The sequence below is a fragment of the Rhizopus microsporus genome (assembly GCF_002708625.1).
Source record: "Rhizopus microsporus ATCC 52813 unplaced genomic scaffold scaffold_19, whole genome shotgun sequence".
Lineage (NCBI taxonomy): Eukaryota > Fungi > Mucoromycota > Mucoromycetes > Mucorales > Rhizopodaceae > Rhizopus > Rhizopus microsporus.
The window spans coordinates 218,678-237,317 of NW_019671934.1; the positions used below are offsets into that span (position 1 = coordinate 218,678).

General features: G+C 38.3%; 6 protein-coding genes and 1 non-coding gene across 7 annotated transcripts; 3 read left to right on the top strand and 4 right to left on the bottom strand.

Moving 5' to 3' along the window:
• Window positions 1-2,941: 2,941 nt before the first annotated feature.
• On the bottom strand, window positions 2,942-3,013 carry RHIMIDRAFT_t53. Its single transcript has one exon. It is a non-coding gene; the product is annotated as a tRNA-Glu (tRNA).
• A 183-nt stretch (window positions 3,014-3,196) lies between these two features.
• RHIMIDRAFT_230238 (ubiquitin binding protein) lies at window positions 3,197-5,833 on the bottom strand. The gene is made up of 6 exons (XM_023607665.1): window positions 5,464-5,833; window positions 5,244-5,410; window positions 4,914-5,189; window positions 4,795-4,863; window positions 4,083-4,749; window positions 3,197-4,031 (listed from the first exon to the last, which is right to left on the bottom strand). The coding sequence occupies exons 1-6, from the start codon at window positions 5,507-5,509 to the stop codon at window positions 3,313-3,315; spliced, it is 1,944 nt and encodes a 647-aa protein (XP_023462831.1). The 5' UTR covers window positions 5,510-5,833; the 3' UTR covers window positions 3,197-3,312.
• A 1,234-nt stretch (window positions 5,834-7,067) lies between these two features.
• Window positions 7,068-8,018, top strand: RHIMIDRAFT_241004 (sex plus protein; the record flags this gene model as incomplete). Its single annotated transcript, XM_023609492.1, has 1 exon — window positions 7,068-8,018. The coding sequence occupies one exon, from the start codon at window positions 7,068-7,070 to the stop codon at window positions 8,016-8,018; it is 951 nt and encodes a 316-aa protein (XP_023462832.1).
• An 80-nt stretch (window positions 8,019-8,098) lies between these two features.
• On the top strand, window positions 8,099-12,279 carry RHIMIDRAFT_241005 (P-loop containing nucleoside triphosphate hydrolase protein; the record flags this gene model as incomplete). The annotated part of the gene is made up of 9 exons (XM_023609493.1): window positions 8,099-8,163; window positions 8,237-8,777; window positions 8,838-9,450; window positions 9,499-9,609; window positions 9,657-10,855; window positions 10,907-11,034; window positions 11,088-11,691; window positions 11,740-11,970; window positions 12,028-12,279. 9 exons carry the CDS (start codon window positions 8,099-8,101, stop codon window positions 12,277-12,279), a joined length of 3,744 nt encoding a protein of 1,247 aa, XP_023462833.1.
• A 185-nt stretch (window positions 12,280-12,464) lies between these two features.
• RHIMIDRAFT_264061 (uncharacterized protein) lies at window positions 12,465-14,324 on the top strand. The gene has a single exon (XM_023611724.1). It carries the CDS (start codon window positions 12,483-12,485, stop codon window positions 14,313-14,315), a length of 1,833 nt encoding a protein of 610 aa, XP_023462834.1. The 5' UTR covers window positions 12,465-12,482; the 3' UTR covers window positions 14,316-14,324.
• A 270-nt stretch (window positions 14,325-14,594) lies between these two features.
• RHIMIDRAFT_207200 (uncharacterized protein) lies at window positions 14,595-16,148 on the bottom strand (the record flags this gene model as incomplete). The annotated part of the gene is made up of 4 exons (XM_023606969.1): window positions 14,595-15,016; window positions 15,076-15,600; window positions 15,654-15,914; window positions 15,968-16,148. The coding sequence occupies 4 exons, from the start codon at window positions 16,146-16,148 to the stop codon at window positions 14,595-14,597; spliced, it is 1,389 nt and encodes a 462-aa protein (XP_023462835.1).
• Window positions 16,149-16,325: 177 nt separating this feature from the next.
• Window positions 16,326-18,460, bottom strand: RHIMIDRAFT_285946 (uncharacterized protein; the record flags this gene model as incomplete). Its single annotated transcript, XM_023613326.1, has 10 exons — window positions 16,326-16,607; window positions 16,656-16,836; window positions 16,888-16,960; window positions 17,010-17,230; window positions 17,286-17,533; window positions 17,583-17,857; window positions 17,918-17,951; window positions 18,003-18,065; window positions 18,118-18,258; window positions 18,308-18,460. 10 exons carry the CDS (start codon window positions 18,458-18,460, stop codon window positions 16,326-16,328), a joined length of 1,671 nt encoding a protein of 556 aa, XP_023462836.1.
• Between the last annotated feature and the right edge of the window lie 180 nt (window positions 18,461-18,640).

Below are 18,640 nucleotides of genomic sequence, written 5' to 3' on the forward strand. Positions count from 1 at the left end.
AGATTTCTGAGCAAACATATAAATGAAATTTAGCGTCAATTATGATACACATTTAAAAAGAAATATTTTTTTCAGTGATGAGTGCCTTGTACAGTAGTGAGTCCTGATCGTATTTTGATTTAAAATAGGTAAAACACAAAAGCTTTAAATTAAATGTATAAGTGAACATCAATCTTTTTAATAAAAGCCAATTAAATGACAAGCTAAAAAGATTTTAAAAAGAAAATTGCACATTAGTGTTACTGTAACACAGATCAAGGTTCGCTTACATGTCAATCACTGTCTGGTCAGATTAACCATAGTCTAGAGGCCTTCTCATATCTCTTAAATGATTATAAACAGATGTGCAATTAAGCAAATTACAGTTAAATGTATAAACACCATTGTTTATTTTTCATGAATAAAAGCCATCACAGGCTTTAGTTTCATTGAATTATTGTCTATTTCTATTATCTTTTTATTTGTTTTTGTCCTTTACCTACGTGCTTGGAAAAACATAATGGAGTATCAGAATATCACACCTCGCCCCTAGAAGACATACAGAAGGAAGAGCAAGCACATTCAATCAAACCAGCAAGCGCCGCCTCATGAATACAATAAACCACGCAGTAGTCAGGAATTAAAACTAAGACGTACAAGGCGTATTTATTGGGAGCGGCTGCGAGTACCTGGGTGGTAATCTAATTTCCATGATTAAGAAACGCGTAAAGTGGTCGAACAACCCATTAAATGTATTCCAAGAAAATCAAGCAATCAGTAGCACAGCATACATTCTCCTTTGTATTCATCTATCGCATCAGGTTTGATAAATAGTCGCGCTGAGAACATCAAGTCATACGGACAACATTGGTTCTCTCTATAGATCCCTAATTCTATTTTTATAATATTCATCTTTTCTTTCCAATAAATAATCTAATTCGCAAGCCATCGACTTGTTTGATTTTTACAAAGGCAAAGCTGAATGCAACAACGTCTCTTATTTGCCTTTAGCATTAACCTATTTGTAAAAATGTACGATAAGAATGATTCCACGACCAAATATTTCTCAGAGCATCCCCTAAGTGAATGGTCGTACCTGGAATATGAAGCTGCAGCTAATAAGAACAAACCAATAGAGCAAAACAAAAATCGCGTACCTGAATGTGTTGTGCAGTCTCAGAAATACAAGCGCCATACTAGACGATGTGAAGGCAGAGATAGACCATCCTTCCTGTTGTGCCATCACAACATTATCAATAAATATTCACAGCTACTGCTCTTCGGCTATAGCTTGTTCCACATATAGCCTATCATATGTGAACTCTCTTATACCTAACTCCTGGAGCGCCGTTACAATACTTCAATTGAACGCCAGTGCTCCTGTAGTACAGATCAATGGTTCCTTATTCGACAATCACTGTCAGATCAGGTTCACTTTAGTCTAGAGGCCCTTCCCATAATTCTTGGATGATTATAAATAGATGTGCAATCAAGCCAATTATCGTTATCGTGCGTAGATATTAAAAAGTATAAATACCATCGTTTTATTCATCGTAAATAAAGACATCATATATTTCAGTCTCACTGACTTATTGTCCTTTTCCTATCCTCTTCTCATTAGTTTTTGTCTCTTACCTTTGTACTTGGCAAAACACTTCCTGCATTGCCTTTAACATCTCCGCCAAAAACTCATTCACCGCTAATGCTATTGAAACCGGCGTGCTGACTCCTCAAGTACAGTGGCCTCAGCAGCTATAGCAAGACTCCCAAGATCAAAACGAGGAGTATGACAGTGATGGAGACGGAACAAGGATTCCAACAGACCTATTATCAATCACTATCCCAAATGGACTAATGATTATCCCCTTTCCTTTGAGGAAGGTTCAGCCCAACTAGAGGATGGCCCAGCCAACGGTACTAAATAGATGGTTGAGAATCACTACATTTCAGACCTGTGCTTCGAAATCAAAAATGCAGCTATGCAGATAATAAGCCAGACTAACCCAGCACGACTATCTGATGCTCGCCTTTTGGTATTGAATGGCATCCATCTCTTTGACAAAAATTTGCCTTCTCTGTCAGTAAATACTTTACCCTTACAATCCATGATGTCATTAAAACATCGCTATCATTCGAAATGCATCTTCCCCCAAGAGGTATTCAATGCTATGACTGATGTATGGTTATTGAGGTATCTCCTCCCTCAAACCGGCTTTCTTCTTTAACATTATGCGGAAAACTTCTTAGTAGTGCTTGTGAATTAAAGAATCTTTTAGATAGTGTAATTTTTCTTCTTTGGATTGGGGAAGTTCGTGTGTAAATATAACGATAAGAGTAGGTTCCTGTGCAAAGTAAGTCTTATTGGGCTTAAGCTAGAAAGGAAAATTGTATAAAAAGAGTAAAATATAAAGAATCTAGTTCGCTAGTGATCACCAGATCTTCTTATAAGATCAAAGTAAAAATATAAGCAAAATGTAAAGATAAAAAGAAAAGATCCAAGAGTTCTATAAGTGTTAATATACTTATTGTACTGGATTATAAAGAAGATAAAGAAATATAAAAGAAAAAGAGTAGGTTTGATCCCAAGTGCTAAAGGCTTGTTATACTTGAAGTAGGATTGGATTGGATTGTTGTTCTCTTTATTTTGTCCAAAGGACCAAAGTATTTATAACAAAAATAAATTTAAAAAAAAATTGGAATACATGAGTTCATGTACATGAACTCATGTTCTTGGAGTAGTAGTTGACGTTGTTGAATATATTGAAGGTGCTTGATTTATGAGTTTTGAATTCAGACAAAACAAAAATTGCTTCAACGATGTCGTCCTCTGAAACAAATTCCCAAAAATAGTAGTTACAACAATATATTGAAAACGCTTGATTTATGAGTTTTAGCCTCAGACAAGATAAAAATTGCTTCATTAACGGCGGATAATAATTTACCCGAAAACGGGTGAAAAAATTTCCCCAACGGGGAATCGAACCCCGGCCATGTCGGTGAAAGCGACAGATCCTAGCCACTGGACCATTGAGGACCGCTTATGAAAGCGTAAGCGTAAAAAATCATATATAATTTAATTATTACGTGCATATCACGTGATGTTTTGCTTATTTGTTGCCTTTTGTCTGTTTCGTTAAGAACCGCTTTTTGGGTCAGGGCATGACATTATGCAGAACAAGTTAATGTCGTTTTGCCTTTTTATTTATGCTTGTCTAATGCTATTTTCTGTTAGTACAAAGAAAGAGTCTAGGGCAGAGTGAAAAAAGAAAGTTAAATAGGGACAAATTCTTTATTTTAGTATCTCTTGGTATTCAAACTAATGAAGTCGTTCGCTCAAAGTTCAATCAATGGTGCTTCATCAACTACAGGTTGCTGATGCTGTTGATTCTGCTGAGGTGGCTGAATAGATTGGTTATAGTAATGACTAGTATTCAAAGGCTCTACTATTTTCTGTGGTTGTGGTTGGGAATAATGCTGCTGCTGCTGCTGTTGTTGTTGTTGTTGTTGTGATGTTATTTGCTGAGGTTGCGATAGAGAAATAGCCTGCTGGGGATATTGAATAGATTGCTGTGGCTGAACAGGAGGATATTGTGCTTTTATTTGAGCAGGAGTAGGTGGATAGTACGCTTGTGGGTGGGTTGTAGAGGTGGGAAGGGGGAACTGTAGTTGAGTGGAGGAAAGGCTGTACTGCATAGGTTGCTGCTGTGTAACAGGATACTGAATAGGTGGGGAGGTAGCTACTGTTCCAAGATCAGGGTACATAACACTAGAATTAGAAGCATTAACAGGTGAAGTTGCAGCAGTAGCATTTGCCGAGTTAAAGTTGGTACTTGAAGCAGGGGGAATATACGCTTGTTGCGATGAGGTAGCAGTAGCAATAGCAGTAGTAGTCGGAGGGGGATATTGATTAGCAGCGGGAGAATAGTAGTTTTGTACGGGGTATGAGTAATCGTAACCACTGCTTCTGTGAGCTTGTGATAATCTCTGGTGAAGCAGGCGATCGTAGGCTTTGACAGCTTCATTTAGCTTTTGATGAAGTTGAACAAACCTTTCTATAGATAAAATTTAGTAATGGGATTATGTTGTCATTTCTATATATTTACCATGTTTTTGGCAAGTTTCATTGAGTGTTGTTACTAGTTTAGGCTGAAGAGAGCCAATTTCCGTATAAAGCTGATTCACCTGCTGGTCTCCTGAGACGTCTCCTCCTATTGATTGAATTCGATGCATTAATGTTGAAAATAACTGAATGTTTTCCATATCTGTCAACGATAATTCATTGCTCTTGTCGTTTGTAATTTTTGAAGTTACTACAGAGGGTGAGGATGCTGATGAGATTTTCATATCAGCCAAGGAAGCGGCGATAGCGGCAGCGAGATCCGCATCTTCCTGCTCTTCCTCCTTTTGATTAGAGCTGTAGCTCACAGGCTTCTGTTGCTGTTGCTGTTGTTGAGATTCTTTTAATGATATTTCAATAGCTTTCTTCAAATCTTCTTCAAATTGATCATCATCCTTTGCTGTTTCGGTTGTCTTTTGGCTAGTTGAAGGTGCATAGACTGGAGCTAATGAAGAAGAAGTAGAGGCCGAGGTAGTAGTTGGTGTGCCTAAGAGTTGAGATACGGTTTCTTTATCTGCAATCTTGGACAGCTTGACCTTGATATAACATCCATCGCATACACGAACTATATCGTTAATTCCCAAGTGTGGTAAAGGAACATTTTTAGAAGAGCATTGTTGACAAAATGTACCCCCACAGTTTCGGCAGTGATGCTACATTAAGTTAATACACCATTTTTTGAATTCTATAGCAGTTACCTTTCTATTTGTTAAAGTAAAAGGTGTTCTACATCGTTCACACACATCAGAATCAGTCCATTCTGGTGCCTGGGATACAAGTTAATATGCAGAAATAAATACAATATTAAGAAACTTACAACTGCCGTTTCTAAAAAGATAGAATCAATCTTTTCCGTAACTGGAGGGAATGCGTAACCTTCCGCTTTCAACAAACTGTATGTTCCCGTGATATAGCTTAGGGATGGGTTTCCTTTAGCAGCTATTCCCCAAGTTTGAACCAAGTAGAGCACTTTATGTTTGACATCTTGATTGCTTGCCGTTTTCAAGACATGTGTTACCTCTTCCATGAATTCTCTTGTAGCTACTTCTTTAACAAATCCATTACCACTATTTTTCACGCAAGTATCTACCAACTTTTGTATTCCTTATTATTATTTGTCTTGGCAAAATTATAAAGAATAGCTTACCGATAAAGTAGCCAATATGACATTGGGATTTTTATGGGATAGTCTTTGTTTAAGTGACCGAACAGCTTCCTTAGGAGTCACTTTCTTACTTCTAATTTGATCACTGATTTCTAAATGAAGTGCCAAGTCTACTTGGCCAGCAGGAAGTAGCTCAGACGTCGCCTTTTCTAAATAGACAGAATGAGTATGCTTAGGTTATTGTTGACATTTGTTTATTCACCAATTAATTCGTCAAATGCACTTTGGCCCCACCAGAATGAGCTCATGAGAGATTTTTTGATAAAAGAAATAGTTGCAGTGCCTGCAGCGTTAAATTACGAACATTTGAACAGCCAATCAACGCAAACAAAAGTTTCAACTGCGGATTCTGAATAGCCAGAAGAGACCTGAACTGCATGATTTTTCATAATAGAATGAAGGAGCAGTGGACTGAATCGACAGAAGTAAACTAAGATAAATACGCTAGAGAAAAAAGCCCTGTTCCTTTATTGCTTGAGGGTGAAACAGCTCAAGGCTGTGCAAGCTGGGATATTGCGTTATGGAGAAAGTCTATTGTAAATTAAATTTCTTTATTAAATTCAAATGCAAAATAGTCTAATCGCATAGGACAATTCTGCTCGATGAAACGAGCATAGTTATCAAATTTACTGCTTTCAGATACAGAACAAGTTTGTTGACTTGTCTTTGCTTGATGTTTCTTCCTGATGTGTACATTATTGATAATACAGTGAGCATAGTAATTGCTTCAAACACAACTCTATATAAGCATGGACGAATTTGGGATTATACTTGGTATACTTGGTAAACTGTAAATTGCAATCTTTGCTATTAGATGAAAGGCAGCAGTACTCTACGGGAGCCTAGCACTAACTTTCTCTGTTATTGATAATTGTAGTTATAAACAAGCTATGCATTTATAATAAATGCTTATTGCCTTCTTATTTTGCCTTGTAAGTTGCTTACTCTTTGCAAAAAAGAATTATATTTACATCAATCCTGTTGTTTGGAGTTGTTTTTACAAGCTTTGGGGAATTATTAGACACGGTAATATTAGAAAAGTGTATAACGTATATGACTTACAGAAAGAAGTTTGTACACGTACTTTTTTCATTAATACGTTGACAATATGTTGAGTTATCTTTGGAGGTTCTTAGCAATAACTTTCTAATTTGCAGATTAGCATGATGTATGCTTATATTATGTAATAATAAGGACATTTTTCTGGCCGCGACGGTAAAAAATCTATGAGCAAGCGTTTGACTAATGTAAAAGCAAAATGCCGTATTGATGGGTTTAGTTGATGGTGCCCCAGTAAATTACGCAAATCTTTAAGTGTGAGCTCTGCCGAATAATACCAGGTTTTCAATTTACTGTAAATTCGTAAAAGCTTCTCTTTTAGATCGCTTGGCTATATTCCTTTGTTTATTAAATGCTTTGGACTTATTGTTAAACCCAGTTAATTGACAAGGTTAGTGCTTATATTATTATGCTTTGTGCACATTCTTTCTTGATTTAACAGACATGTTTACCATCAATTACTATTATGATTTTTTTTAACGAATTTCTACGTTATTTGGGCAAGAAAGTTAAAGCTGTATGTGGGTGGGGGGTTTTTTTTTCAATGTCAATGGGCACATAAAAGTATATAGAAGTGTTCGAACAGTATAGAACAATGAAATCGATAGCACATTTAATGCAGTGTACTTCATAATGAAAATAAAAGTGATCACCTGGCCAATCAAAATAGATCTCTTTTATTATAAATATGCTCTAAGAATAATAGACATAGGTCTCTTTCTTTTCCTTCTTATACCCGTTAGTAATATGAAACAGCAAGTAGAAAAAGGCCCTATGTCACCAAGAAGGCTGCTGAAGCCAAAGATTTCAGATGATTCCAGCAAGGTTTTACCAGTTGACGACCTATTACTGCTACAGGAACAAGGTGAAACTTCTATACTGATTTCGCCAAGCAATGTCCGTATCAAAGCCAAGGATATTCTGAACATGATTGATAACAGACAGGACTTCATAACGCTGCCTGACAATGACTATTGTATTTTAAGAAATGACATTTTTTCTGTTCTACATGCTTATGGCGACAGACAAGCTGATCAACACACTGTAGAGCTTTTTCTTATGGATATCGATTTCGACGTGTCGACATCGAAGCGTCCCACAAATGCTTTTATATTATACAGAACTGCTTGGGGAAAAACTGTTAGATCTATGTTTCCCGAGTTCAATAACAGCCAAATATCAAAAATTCTAGGAGCAATGTGGAAATGGTCTGGTAATCAAGTGAAAGATAAATATATACAGCGAGCAAATGAGTATCGCAAAATTCACAAAGAAAAATATCCCAACTTTGTATACAGCACTAAAAGAGTTGATAAAAACAAGCAAGTATCAGCAACTGACGATCATCATTTTGAATGCAATTACGCCGATTTGGGGTTACAAGGCTCTATGGTGAACCAGCTTGTTCATAGTGGAACAGCGGATGACAATAAGTCTGCTGATGCGCTAGGCAACAACTTCTGTAGCAACAACAATTACTCTGGATTTACGCAGAAGCAAAATTTTGCTACAGTTTCAGATATTTCAAACTCTGAGTGGCAAAAAGTATGCGATTTAGTCTTGGATATACTTAGTAGTGGCATACCTGAAGACTCCGTTATCGATGATCAATACTGGGATATTTTACAGAATGTTGATTTAGAACAAAGTTTCTTTTACAATGACTGGGCTGCTGCTGTAAACTTAAGTCAACCTTAGGATGTGCCAGACGCTGACTATTAAACTCCACTGACATTTTTTTCTTTCTTTTTCTCTCTGCTTATTTTCAACCATATTCAATGTCCAAGAATAAAAGCGATAGTAAACGATCTAAATGGAATAGTTTTGACTGGGATTCATTAGAGTAATCAATAAGAATTGCGTGAAATGTATAATCATTTTTCATATATATTTCATATAAAATAATACGTCGATAGCTATGAACCACCTGTTGTTAACGCCACATTCAATGCTCTGACTAACGATTTTGAAGTTTCTCAACCTACTAAACAACGCGATTGGAGCTTCGATGACAGCTATGATGTTCAGCAGCAAAGAAACAAACCCTCGTCTAAAGCAAATTATTCTGACGAAGCACTCACAGTAACTTTTCGTTTGAATCTTGAAGAGCCCGAGAACCCTGTCTTTACCAAGGTGGTTGACTATGGTTCCTTTCGTGATCAAGATATTATACCTGAGTATGATGACCTTATGGTACCCACTAACAATAATCAAGTAGAAGAAGATTATCGTACGCCTATACCTGATGTTCCCGTAAACAAATTAAGATCTCCCTACGAGAGCGTAAAAGAGTATCTTTATACTCACTTTGAACTGATGCGTCATGATTTTCTTTTACCCTTGAGAGAAGCAATAAATGGATATAGACAAGAGTATGCTTCTCTCAAAGGAGCAGAGACTATGGGAGAATCCATGGAAAAGTTGTCAGCTCAAAAGCCTTTTCGTCTTTATGAACGCGTAAATGATGGCATATATCAAAGAAGCGATGTTTGATTCACTAATTCTTATTTTTAATAGGTGCAACTGAACGCAATCGTGTTTGGTTCGCGTCAACCGTTGCATAGAATCAGCTTCCGACTACCTTACTCTGTACGTGTCCAGTGGGCACAGTCCAAGCGATTGATGCCTGGTTCTCTTGTATTATTGTCAAAGGATCACTTTAAGAGTGATTTGAAAATTGCAACTGTGGTTGATAGAGGAGAAGAAGAACCAATGAAGGGCCCTGATAGATTTGAATACTTGATTGATATATACTTGGAGAGGGATAACGAAGATCAACCTCTTGGTTTTGGTGACCCAACCTTGACTGATAAAGATATCTATGTGATGATTGAAGCAACGAATGGTTATTTTGAAGCTTATCGACATGTGCTTAAAGTGCTTCAGAATGTCGAGCCTGATCAATTTCCATTCTCTTCCTATCTTGTCAATTTATCAAAAGATATTCTTATACCGCACTATGCTGCCAGAAAAAGGGTGTATGACATCAATGTATTCAAAAGGCATGTCAGAGATGAACAATGGCCAGTTGACATCATGGGAAGTTGGCCAGAATATAGAACAGGAATGGATAAGACCCAATTGGATGCACTCAAGACAATCTTGACAAGAAATCTATCCATCATACAAGGTTGGGTTCTTTTTTTATTTTCTAGACTGTTTTAATGCTTATTAATAGGCCCACCTGGTACTGGTAAAACATTCGTGGGTACATATGCTATGAGAGTCTTATTGAATAACTTTAATGAGTCGTTGGGACCCATTGTATGTATTTGCCAGACCAATCATGGTAAGGGCAAGAGTGATGGCTGCATAAATGACTCACTCTGTAATTAGCTCTTGACCAGTTCTTGGAGCATATTTTGGCTTTTAATGAAAAGATCGTTCGTGTGGGCGGAAGATCAAAATCAGAACTATTGAAAGAGCACACGATGTATGAACTTAAAAAAGCTTTAAAGGGTCCACGCGGTATCAGTCGACTTTATCGCTCTCGTGATGATATCATAGCGCAGATAGAACAAACAATCATCGAACTGTATGAGCAACCATGCGTAACAGTCGAGTTTCTCGAGAGTATCAAGGCTCTGAGACCACGTCAGCTAGAATGTTTAAAGAGAGCGATCAACAGGGAAAAGAAACACGAAGCAGGTTCTGCTCGAGACTTAGCTAGTGACTCTGATGACGACTGGGAAATAACATCTGTTGTGCTAACAACAAAGAAACCATCACAAAATCAGAAAAGAAGGGGAAAGAATGGAAGACGTGGTAATTATAGTACGATTAACGATAATGACGCATTGAACAACATGAGCAGCTTCTGGGACGAGGGCAATCCAAATAGGATTCACAAGGCCAAAGAAAAGACAACGAATCCTATTGAGATATGGCTTAAGGAAGCTATTGAGTTTGTAACTGATAGTGACAAAACGACATTTGATGAAATGGCAGAAGGCTTGCTCGAACAAACAAAGGGAGTCGTGTATGAAGATATGATTGATGAAAATGAAATCATTGAAGAGGATCAGTTTGAAGAAATGCAGAGAAATTTCCAAGGCGATGATTTTGAATATAAAGCTAAGAATCATTTCATATCTCTCGGCAAGGCTTACCAACGACTCACAGAAGTCAATCCGGGTGAACGTCAGGGGAGAAAGATTGTGAACTATAAAAAAGCTGGAAAACCTGCTGCAATGAACAGGGCAAACTTTAACTTCTTTGAGGATATAGATGATGTGGATGATCCATGGGCAAATGATGCCAAAGAAAATAGCAAGTATTGGGAAGACGAGCCTTTGAAAAACCAGTCTTTAGAAAGATGGATGAAGGAGGATGATGTATTTATGTGGCCATTGAGTGTTCGATTGAAGGCACACAAGGAATGGATTGATTTGAGAAATCAATCTTTGGAAGCTACTCTACGCCGGTTGATGAGTAAATACACAAGTATTTCTGCCGAAATTCGATCTGTCATGGTCAAGTATGAGGCAAAGATTTGCAGAGAGAATCGTGTGGTTGGCATGACTAGTACTGCTGCAGTAAGTACTCTCTCTGAGCTGTACTGTTTAGTGATTCACATGTATAAATAGGCAAAGTATCATGATCTATTGGAAGAAATGCGCCCTCGTATCATGGTTGTGGAAGAAGCTGCAGAAATGGTAGAGTCCCATATTGTTTCTGCTCTCACTAGTTCTTTAGAACATTTGATCCTGATCGGGTAAGTGTACAAAGATAGGATGCGATAAATTGTTTTTTAATATCATATATTAGTGATCACCAACAATTGAGGCCCTCTACATCCGTTCACAAGCTCTCTGAGGTTCATGGACTGTCTGTCTCTTTGTTTGAACGTTTGATTATAAATCAGTTCCCATTTACGCGACTGTCTCACCAAAGACGTATGTTGCCTGCCATTCGTCAATTGATCAATCCGATCTACCGAGACCCTCCACTTCAGGATCATCCAGATGTATCAAAGTATCCACCTGTTAGAGGAATGGCTCAGCCTCTATTTTTCTTGAGTCACCAAGAAGAAGAAACAAACTTGTCCGATTCTGCTTCCAAAGTGAACGAACATGAAGCCAAGATAGCAGCCAGACTTACGCTTTACTTACTTCAACAAGGCTATAAAGCAGAGGAGATTACGATCATTACAATGTATTCTGGACAGAAAATGATGCTGAGAAAGATGCTCCGAGAGGAGAGGACTCCAATGTATGATCCTGACCAAGTTAAAGTATCCAGTGTGGATGGATATCAAGGAGAAGAAAACAAGATCATCATTTTGTCCTTGGTCCGTAGCAACTCTAATGGCCAAATTGGTTTCTTAAAGACAGCTAATCGTGTCTGCGTAGCGCTCTCAAGAGCAAAGCATGTAAGTGGGATTAGCTCTTTATGATAGGGTAATTCATGTTCTATATAGGGAATGTATATCCTGGGAAACGCTAGTCTACTGTGTGACAAGAGTGAATTATGGAATGAAATTATAGCCAATTTGGAAGAAAGAGAAGAGAGAATGATTGACACTAGGTTGCCACTTCAGTGTGTTAAGCATAATGTGATTACAGAGGTTCAATATGCAGTAGATTTTACAGATGTATCTGAAGGAGGCTGCACTCGACCTTGTGGGGAAAAGCTCAGATGTGGGCACGAGGTATGAATCTATACACACACACAGAGTAAATACAAGTATCACTCATATTAAATGTAGTGTCTGCTCAAGTGTCATCCTTATGATCATGACAATATCCTCTGTAAGCATCCCTGTGGTAAGATATTAGAATGTAGACACCCATGCCCCAACTATTGCTTCCAGCACTGTGGTCCGTGTACTCAAATTATCTCAGTACGTCTTCCTTGTGGAGATACGATAGAAGAGTCATGTAGCAAAATCCGCACCATGGCCAAGAATCCTGAAAGACATAGGTGCCCTACGTGCAGCTCGCCTTTATCCGTAAAATAAGGTGACAATCTTCTTATTGCTAGATATATATAATAAAATGATAAGCTTATCATTGCTTCCCTTTTTACTCATCATTGGTGAACTGACTTTGTTCAAATGAGTTTGTCATACTTTTTTCCATTAAAAAAAGTTTTATATGATATATTTTTTTTTTTTTTTTCTCTTTTTTCTGTTCTCTTTTTCCACTCCTTTATTATTATTTTATGCCATTCGATACAATTGATACACCTCATCATTATTATCAAATACCCTTGGATGACATTTGGTCTAAGCTAAATGTATCCTATACAGAAGCCGGTATTAATGTAGAAACAAATGTCACCAGCGCTTCAGATCTGCACTCGCTCATTGATGCCTTTGGGAAATTATGTGACACCAATCCACCTGACCCAGCATACTCCCCAACTACCGTATCTGGCATTACGCCCCTTTACAGAAATAAATCACACCAATCTAAGCCTGTCAATTATTTTATATGCACGGATAAGCTCGGCAAGAGAATCACGCCGATCAGACAGAACAATGGACAATTGCGAGACATTGCAGATGCATGCATACACACCTACTTTGAATGCTGGATACGATTCACACCTATTCTCTCTCGTGAAGAGTTTATGCAGTGGTACATGTCACATCCTGATCCTACAAGCACCCTTATTGTCAATGCCATCTGTCTATTCGTATTTCGACACATGGTGACTCATCATTGCCCACCTGAATTAGAACATTATATCACCAATCAAGACACGATTCAAGAGCAAGAAGAATATTTCTTTGAACAGGCACGAGAATACTTGGCTCAAACCTTTGACCACCCTGACAGGTTCACCATCATTGCCCTGTCCTACATGATGTCTCGAGCAGAACCAAGCCGTCGACATCAGTACGCGGGTATGGCAGTATCTGCACTTCATCAGCTCGATATTTATCCACGCCTTGTTGAAGATGACGACACATCGTTTGAAAAAGAAAAGGATACACGCCTCTGGTGGTTCGTTTGGGCATGGGACTTTTACATGTCCTCCTCAGGTGCACCCAAGAACACGCCTCAACCCAGAGTGCCTGGTAAAGAAATCGATCTGCCTCGCGTGATGGAGCAGGACATTGACAACGGCGAGCTTGGTATTCTGGCATTCATTCACTGCCTACAAATCTGGAAGATACAATCCCGCGTCGTCACAACATTTTATGAACAAGCAGTGGATATGACACTAGAACAACTTCATGCGTACGATAAACAGCTCTTGGAGGTTTACCAACAATTGCCTTGTTATTTGAAAGGACAGAGCAAAAACAACGACGTGCTTTTGGCTTCTATTCGAGTTCACCTTGAATACAATGCGACACGCATCATTCTTCACAAGCTGTTTATACCTGACCAAAACGACCCACGACCGAGCCAGGCATCGCTCGAGTCATTAAATGTCTGTCTAAAGACTGCTCTTCAACAGATTCCAAATTTAAGCACAGAGTTACCCAAGGCACGGTGCGCATTTGATCGTGATGAGTTTTGGAGAGCATGTGAAGTCATTTCGCTGGCGATGGACATTCACCGTACCTGTGCGTCTCCCAAGGACCGCGCGTTGATTACCAAGGACGTTGACTTGCAGGAATTTGAGAGTGGCCTGACAAGAGGTCTGCATATCCTAAAGAACACAAAGGAGTACCAAGTAGGCGGAAGAGGCTGGATCCAGGTCGTGGACTGGTTAGAGGTTCAAATTCGAAGACACCAACTGTATTCTCGCCCAAGGCCAATCATGGACCCGTCTTGCTCTCTTGAAAATCTAAAGAGAGAAGTCAAGCAATTACCATCATTTGATCATCAGTATTCTATGCATTCATTTCAAGCAACCAAAAAGAGTTTGGCCAATACTTCGTCCATCTCCTTTGTACCATTTCATCCTACTTCATCATCGCCTCCTCGATCACGAAGGAACTCTTCAGACCAAAGAGGCAAGGTTCAGTCCAAGTTTCGGTATTTTAGTCCCAAAAAGATGAACAAGTTTATGTTTATTGACGATAATCCTATTTTCTGAATACGTCCCTTTATTAATAAAATTATTTATAGTAATTTTTTTCTCTTTTTTTTTTTTTTTTTTTTTTTTTTGTATGAAAGTGTAGACTTTATCTACATATATTTAGTTAAAGTGATGCTATTAACACTGTGAATTCTTGTATATTTAACTCAATGCTGTCTGTTTTAAAAAAAGGTACAACAACGATAACATAGCAACCATTGCAAACTGCTTTTCATAAGGTTATTACATGATTTTTAATTCAATTAAAACTACAAATATGATCGGTATACAAGTTATTTATCGCATAGTAACCAATTCTTCAGCAGCTGTGGGATGAATGGCAACACAGGCATCAAAGTTTGCCTTGGTAGCTCCCATACGGACGGCAACACCAAAACCTTGAAGAATTTCATCACTTCCTCTACCCAAGATGTGAACACCTACAACCTTTTCCTCAGGTCCCGTCACAACAAGTTTATAAGCTGTAGGTTCCTTATGCTCAAGCATAGAAAAGTACATGTTGATAAATTTGGAGGTGTATACCTTGACGTTTTCGTCACCGTAACGTTCACGAGCTTGCTCTTCAGTAAGACCTACTGTGCCTGCTGTGGGATGAGAAAAGACAACGGTAGGAATGTTTTCATAATCTAATTTGGATTCCTTGAATTGTTCACCTCCAAACAAGCGGTCTGATAATTTACGACCAGCAGCAATAGCAACTATATAAAGCGTCATTAGGGTACTTTTATATAAATAAATATATATAAAAGTTAAGTACCTGGTGTCAATTCGGCTCTACCACAAGCATCACCCAAGGCATAGATGCCAGGCGTAGATGTATTTTGATATTCATCAACAGCGATATGTCCCTTTTCAGTCAACTTGACATCAACAGCTTCCAAATTCAATTTCTTGATATTAGGTACACGTCCAACAGCCCAAAGAACAGTATCTACTTCTATGCTCTTGGACTCACCATTCACTTCATATTCTACGCGGATAGCATCACCCTCACGCACCAAAGCCTTCACGCTGGACTCGAAAGCGAAATCGACACCTACATTTTGCATTTCCTTCAAAAGAGTTTCACGAATGATACTATCGAAGCTACGAAGGATATGCTTGGTACGAGAAAAGACTGTGGTCTGGGTGCCCAAAGCATTGAAAATGCCTGCTAATTCAATACCAATGTATCCAGTACCAATGACAGCCACACGTTTAGGTTGTTCCTCAAGATCAAAGAATCCATCAGAGTCAATACCATAGTGTGCACCAGGAATATTGGGAATAAGGGGATGTCCACCTTTGTATACTGTCAATACTCTTATTTTTCTCTTGATTTGTTTATGCACAAACCTGTGGCAATCAAAATGTTTTTGGCTTGAAGTACAAATGATTCTGTCTCTGATCTTTGAACACGCACCGTATTCTTGTCTATGAAACTGGCAAAACCTTGAAAGTGCTCTACTTTATCATTACCCAAGTTTCTTTCATAGATTCCATTCAATCGCTTCACATAGACATCTCGCTTTTCTTTAAAGAACTTCCAGTCAAATTTGGCTTCGTGACTACCAAAGCCATATTGCTTTGCATCACGGAGTGCTTCAGCAATAGAAGCTACAAGAGATATCAGCAAGTTGTTCCCTGAAAAAACTTTTGTTTTTACATACCAGCATTCCACATGACTTTCTTGGGCACACAGCCAACATTGACACAGGTACCTCCTAATCTATGTTGTGCTTCTATCAGGGCAACCTTTGCGCCGTGAATGCCACTGGCACGTCTAGCAGAGGCAAGACCACCAGAGCCTCCACCAATAACTAAATAGTCATATACTGTTTTTGTAATCATTTTGATAAAGAGAGAAAAAAAAAAGAGGGGCTAAAATGATTTCTTTAATAAAATAAAGAGGCGATGACAAATCAAAATTTTCAATGTGGATTATCAATGGTTAAAAATCGCAGTAGGATGATGAAATTGACTCTTCCCTTGATTATATAATCATTGAACAGCGAATAGAAATCGATCTTATAAAAGATCGTTTGAAATATCAGGGGGAGCCATCGTACCTTCTTTCTCGGTCATCGTAGGTATTTCTTCAATTTCTTCAGTGGAAGGTAGTTCAAGTAGACGAGGCCATTGAACGAATTGATCTCCATGTTGAATGGCAAAGCGTGCACCAGAGATTAATACAGAAATCCAAAATAAAAGAAGAAGGACGTAGGACGTGATGGATTGGAAGCCAGAATAGCTTGGGTTCACGATGTTTATGATCAACATAAAGAGAGCAAACAGCATGATATAAGGTACCTATCATCAGTTTAGGATTTGTATAATAAAAATTGATGGAAAACTTACAACTCGGATACGAAGTGATCTTTGATCTTCTTTTTGGACAGGCTTACCGTCTGGACGGTATCTACCAAGAAATAGATCAAATGAGTCCTGACGAGAGCCATCCATAAAGTTATTCTTGCAATAACGAACAATGGAATTTTCCAAGTCCTTGAGTGCTCCGACTTTTGTACGCTTTCCAGTTCTATCGTTTAAATCATTAGATAACATTCCAAGAAGGAAGTCTAAACATTACCTTGTGAAATCAGTCTTGAGAGCACCCGTGCCGGAATAAACACAACTTACACCATCTGCATTATCGGCCCAGACTAGAGTACAAGGGTTAATGAGACAGAAAAGGATACTGATATAGTTTACCATTTCTATAAGTGTTCATCAGTTCTTGTTGATCCTCCAAGAGCTGATCAGGCGTCAGAATCTCAAGATCACGCAACTGACGATTCAAAATCCAGCGAGCAATGGTGCTCTGAACTACGTTAGTGCGATCCAGGCAATCCATACAGTTGGAACGAATGACTGAGGTCTGTGTTTGCTTCACAGTTTGATTAGAGCTTCCTGGGTTAACAACGTATGTATAACTAACACATAGTTGAGTATTGATGCTGTTGATTTTGTTTATATAGTATATCTTACCCTTGTTCCACCAGTTTATCTTTTAACTGATCTAGCAGCAGGTTAATACGGTGCCAACGCATTTTGGAGCATTCAGCATGGAAATCAAAATGAATATAATGAATACGAGGATCATTCAGCTGTTCTACCGTACGAGCATAGGCTTGACCCATAGGAAGCTCGTATCCTTTCTTGTTGATCAAATTGACCAAGATTTGTGGTCCATAGATGCGAATCTGCTCATCAAAGTGCATACGAGCAGCAGCCAACTAAGGCCCTTATCAGTATCTTATTCATCCATATTACGCTTCAACTTACACTCTTTCGAGTTTCACCAATCCAAAGTTTGGGTGTGTACTTGAGATTGATGATTTGAGCCCAATAGACAGGAATCGATCCTCTTGTCTGTACATAAGATAGTTGTTTGTTTTCATGCAAGACAAACTGTTCTGTTTCTACAAAGTTAGATACATGACCATTTTCATCAATTCCACGAGAAAAGTAACGTGTGCCAGGTCTATATCTGCTTCTACGTGTGATGATTCCCCAAGTGAAAGATTTGCCATTCAAACTGCATGGATTCATCTCTATAACTTTGATACAAGAGCATTAAAAGAGAGAGCTATCTTTTTTTTCCCTTTTGATGGACTTACATCCTTGCATGACAGGCAAAATGTATTCAGATAACTAAAGAATGAATGAGCAAAATGTTCATTGATAAACATGTAAAAATCATACGTCTAATTCAGAGTCTATTAACTTGGATGATACAAATCTATTCCAAAAAAAACGTTCATCTGCCTAATAATACGCCCTTATCAATCATTGTCCTCCCTTTTCCTTATCCGCTTACTCTTTTATATAAAGGATCATTTGAATTCAACTGAAGCTGTCTTTGCATGGATTGAGTCAAGTCATAGTCGTAAGAAAAGTAAAACGTATTCGTTCGAAGATGTGATTCCAGCAAGTTGACATAGTATTGTTCTCGTGATTTCTAATAAGGCTTTAGTACTTGTCCATATTCCCCTCCATTGATCTTTTACCTCTTCTTCTGTAAGCTTATCTAAATTACGAGCTAGAGGAAGTATCTGAAAAGCGCCCACACGAAAGATATTCTTGTCGTGAATGGAGCCTATTGACTCTCTCTCGGTGATAACCAGTAGATATTCACCCGCCAATAGTTTAATAAACCCCATTACACCATAAATCCATAATGTGCTCTCTTCTTCTTGAACATTAGGAAGTGTATCTAGAAGAGAGTATAAACATACAAGAAATAGATTCTTTCTTGTTGCTAACCTGTCATCTTTAAACTGCCATCTTTTCTATTGATCTGCAAATAAGATTCCGAAGATATAGGGGCAACAGTGTATGTG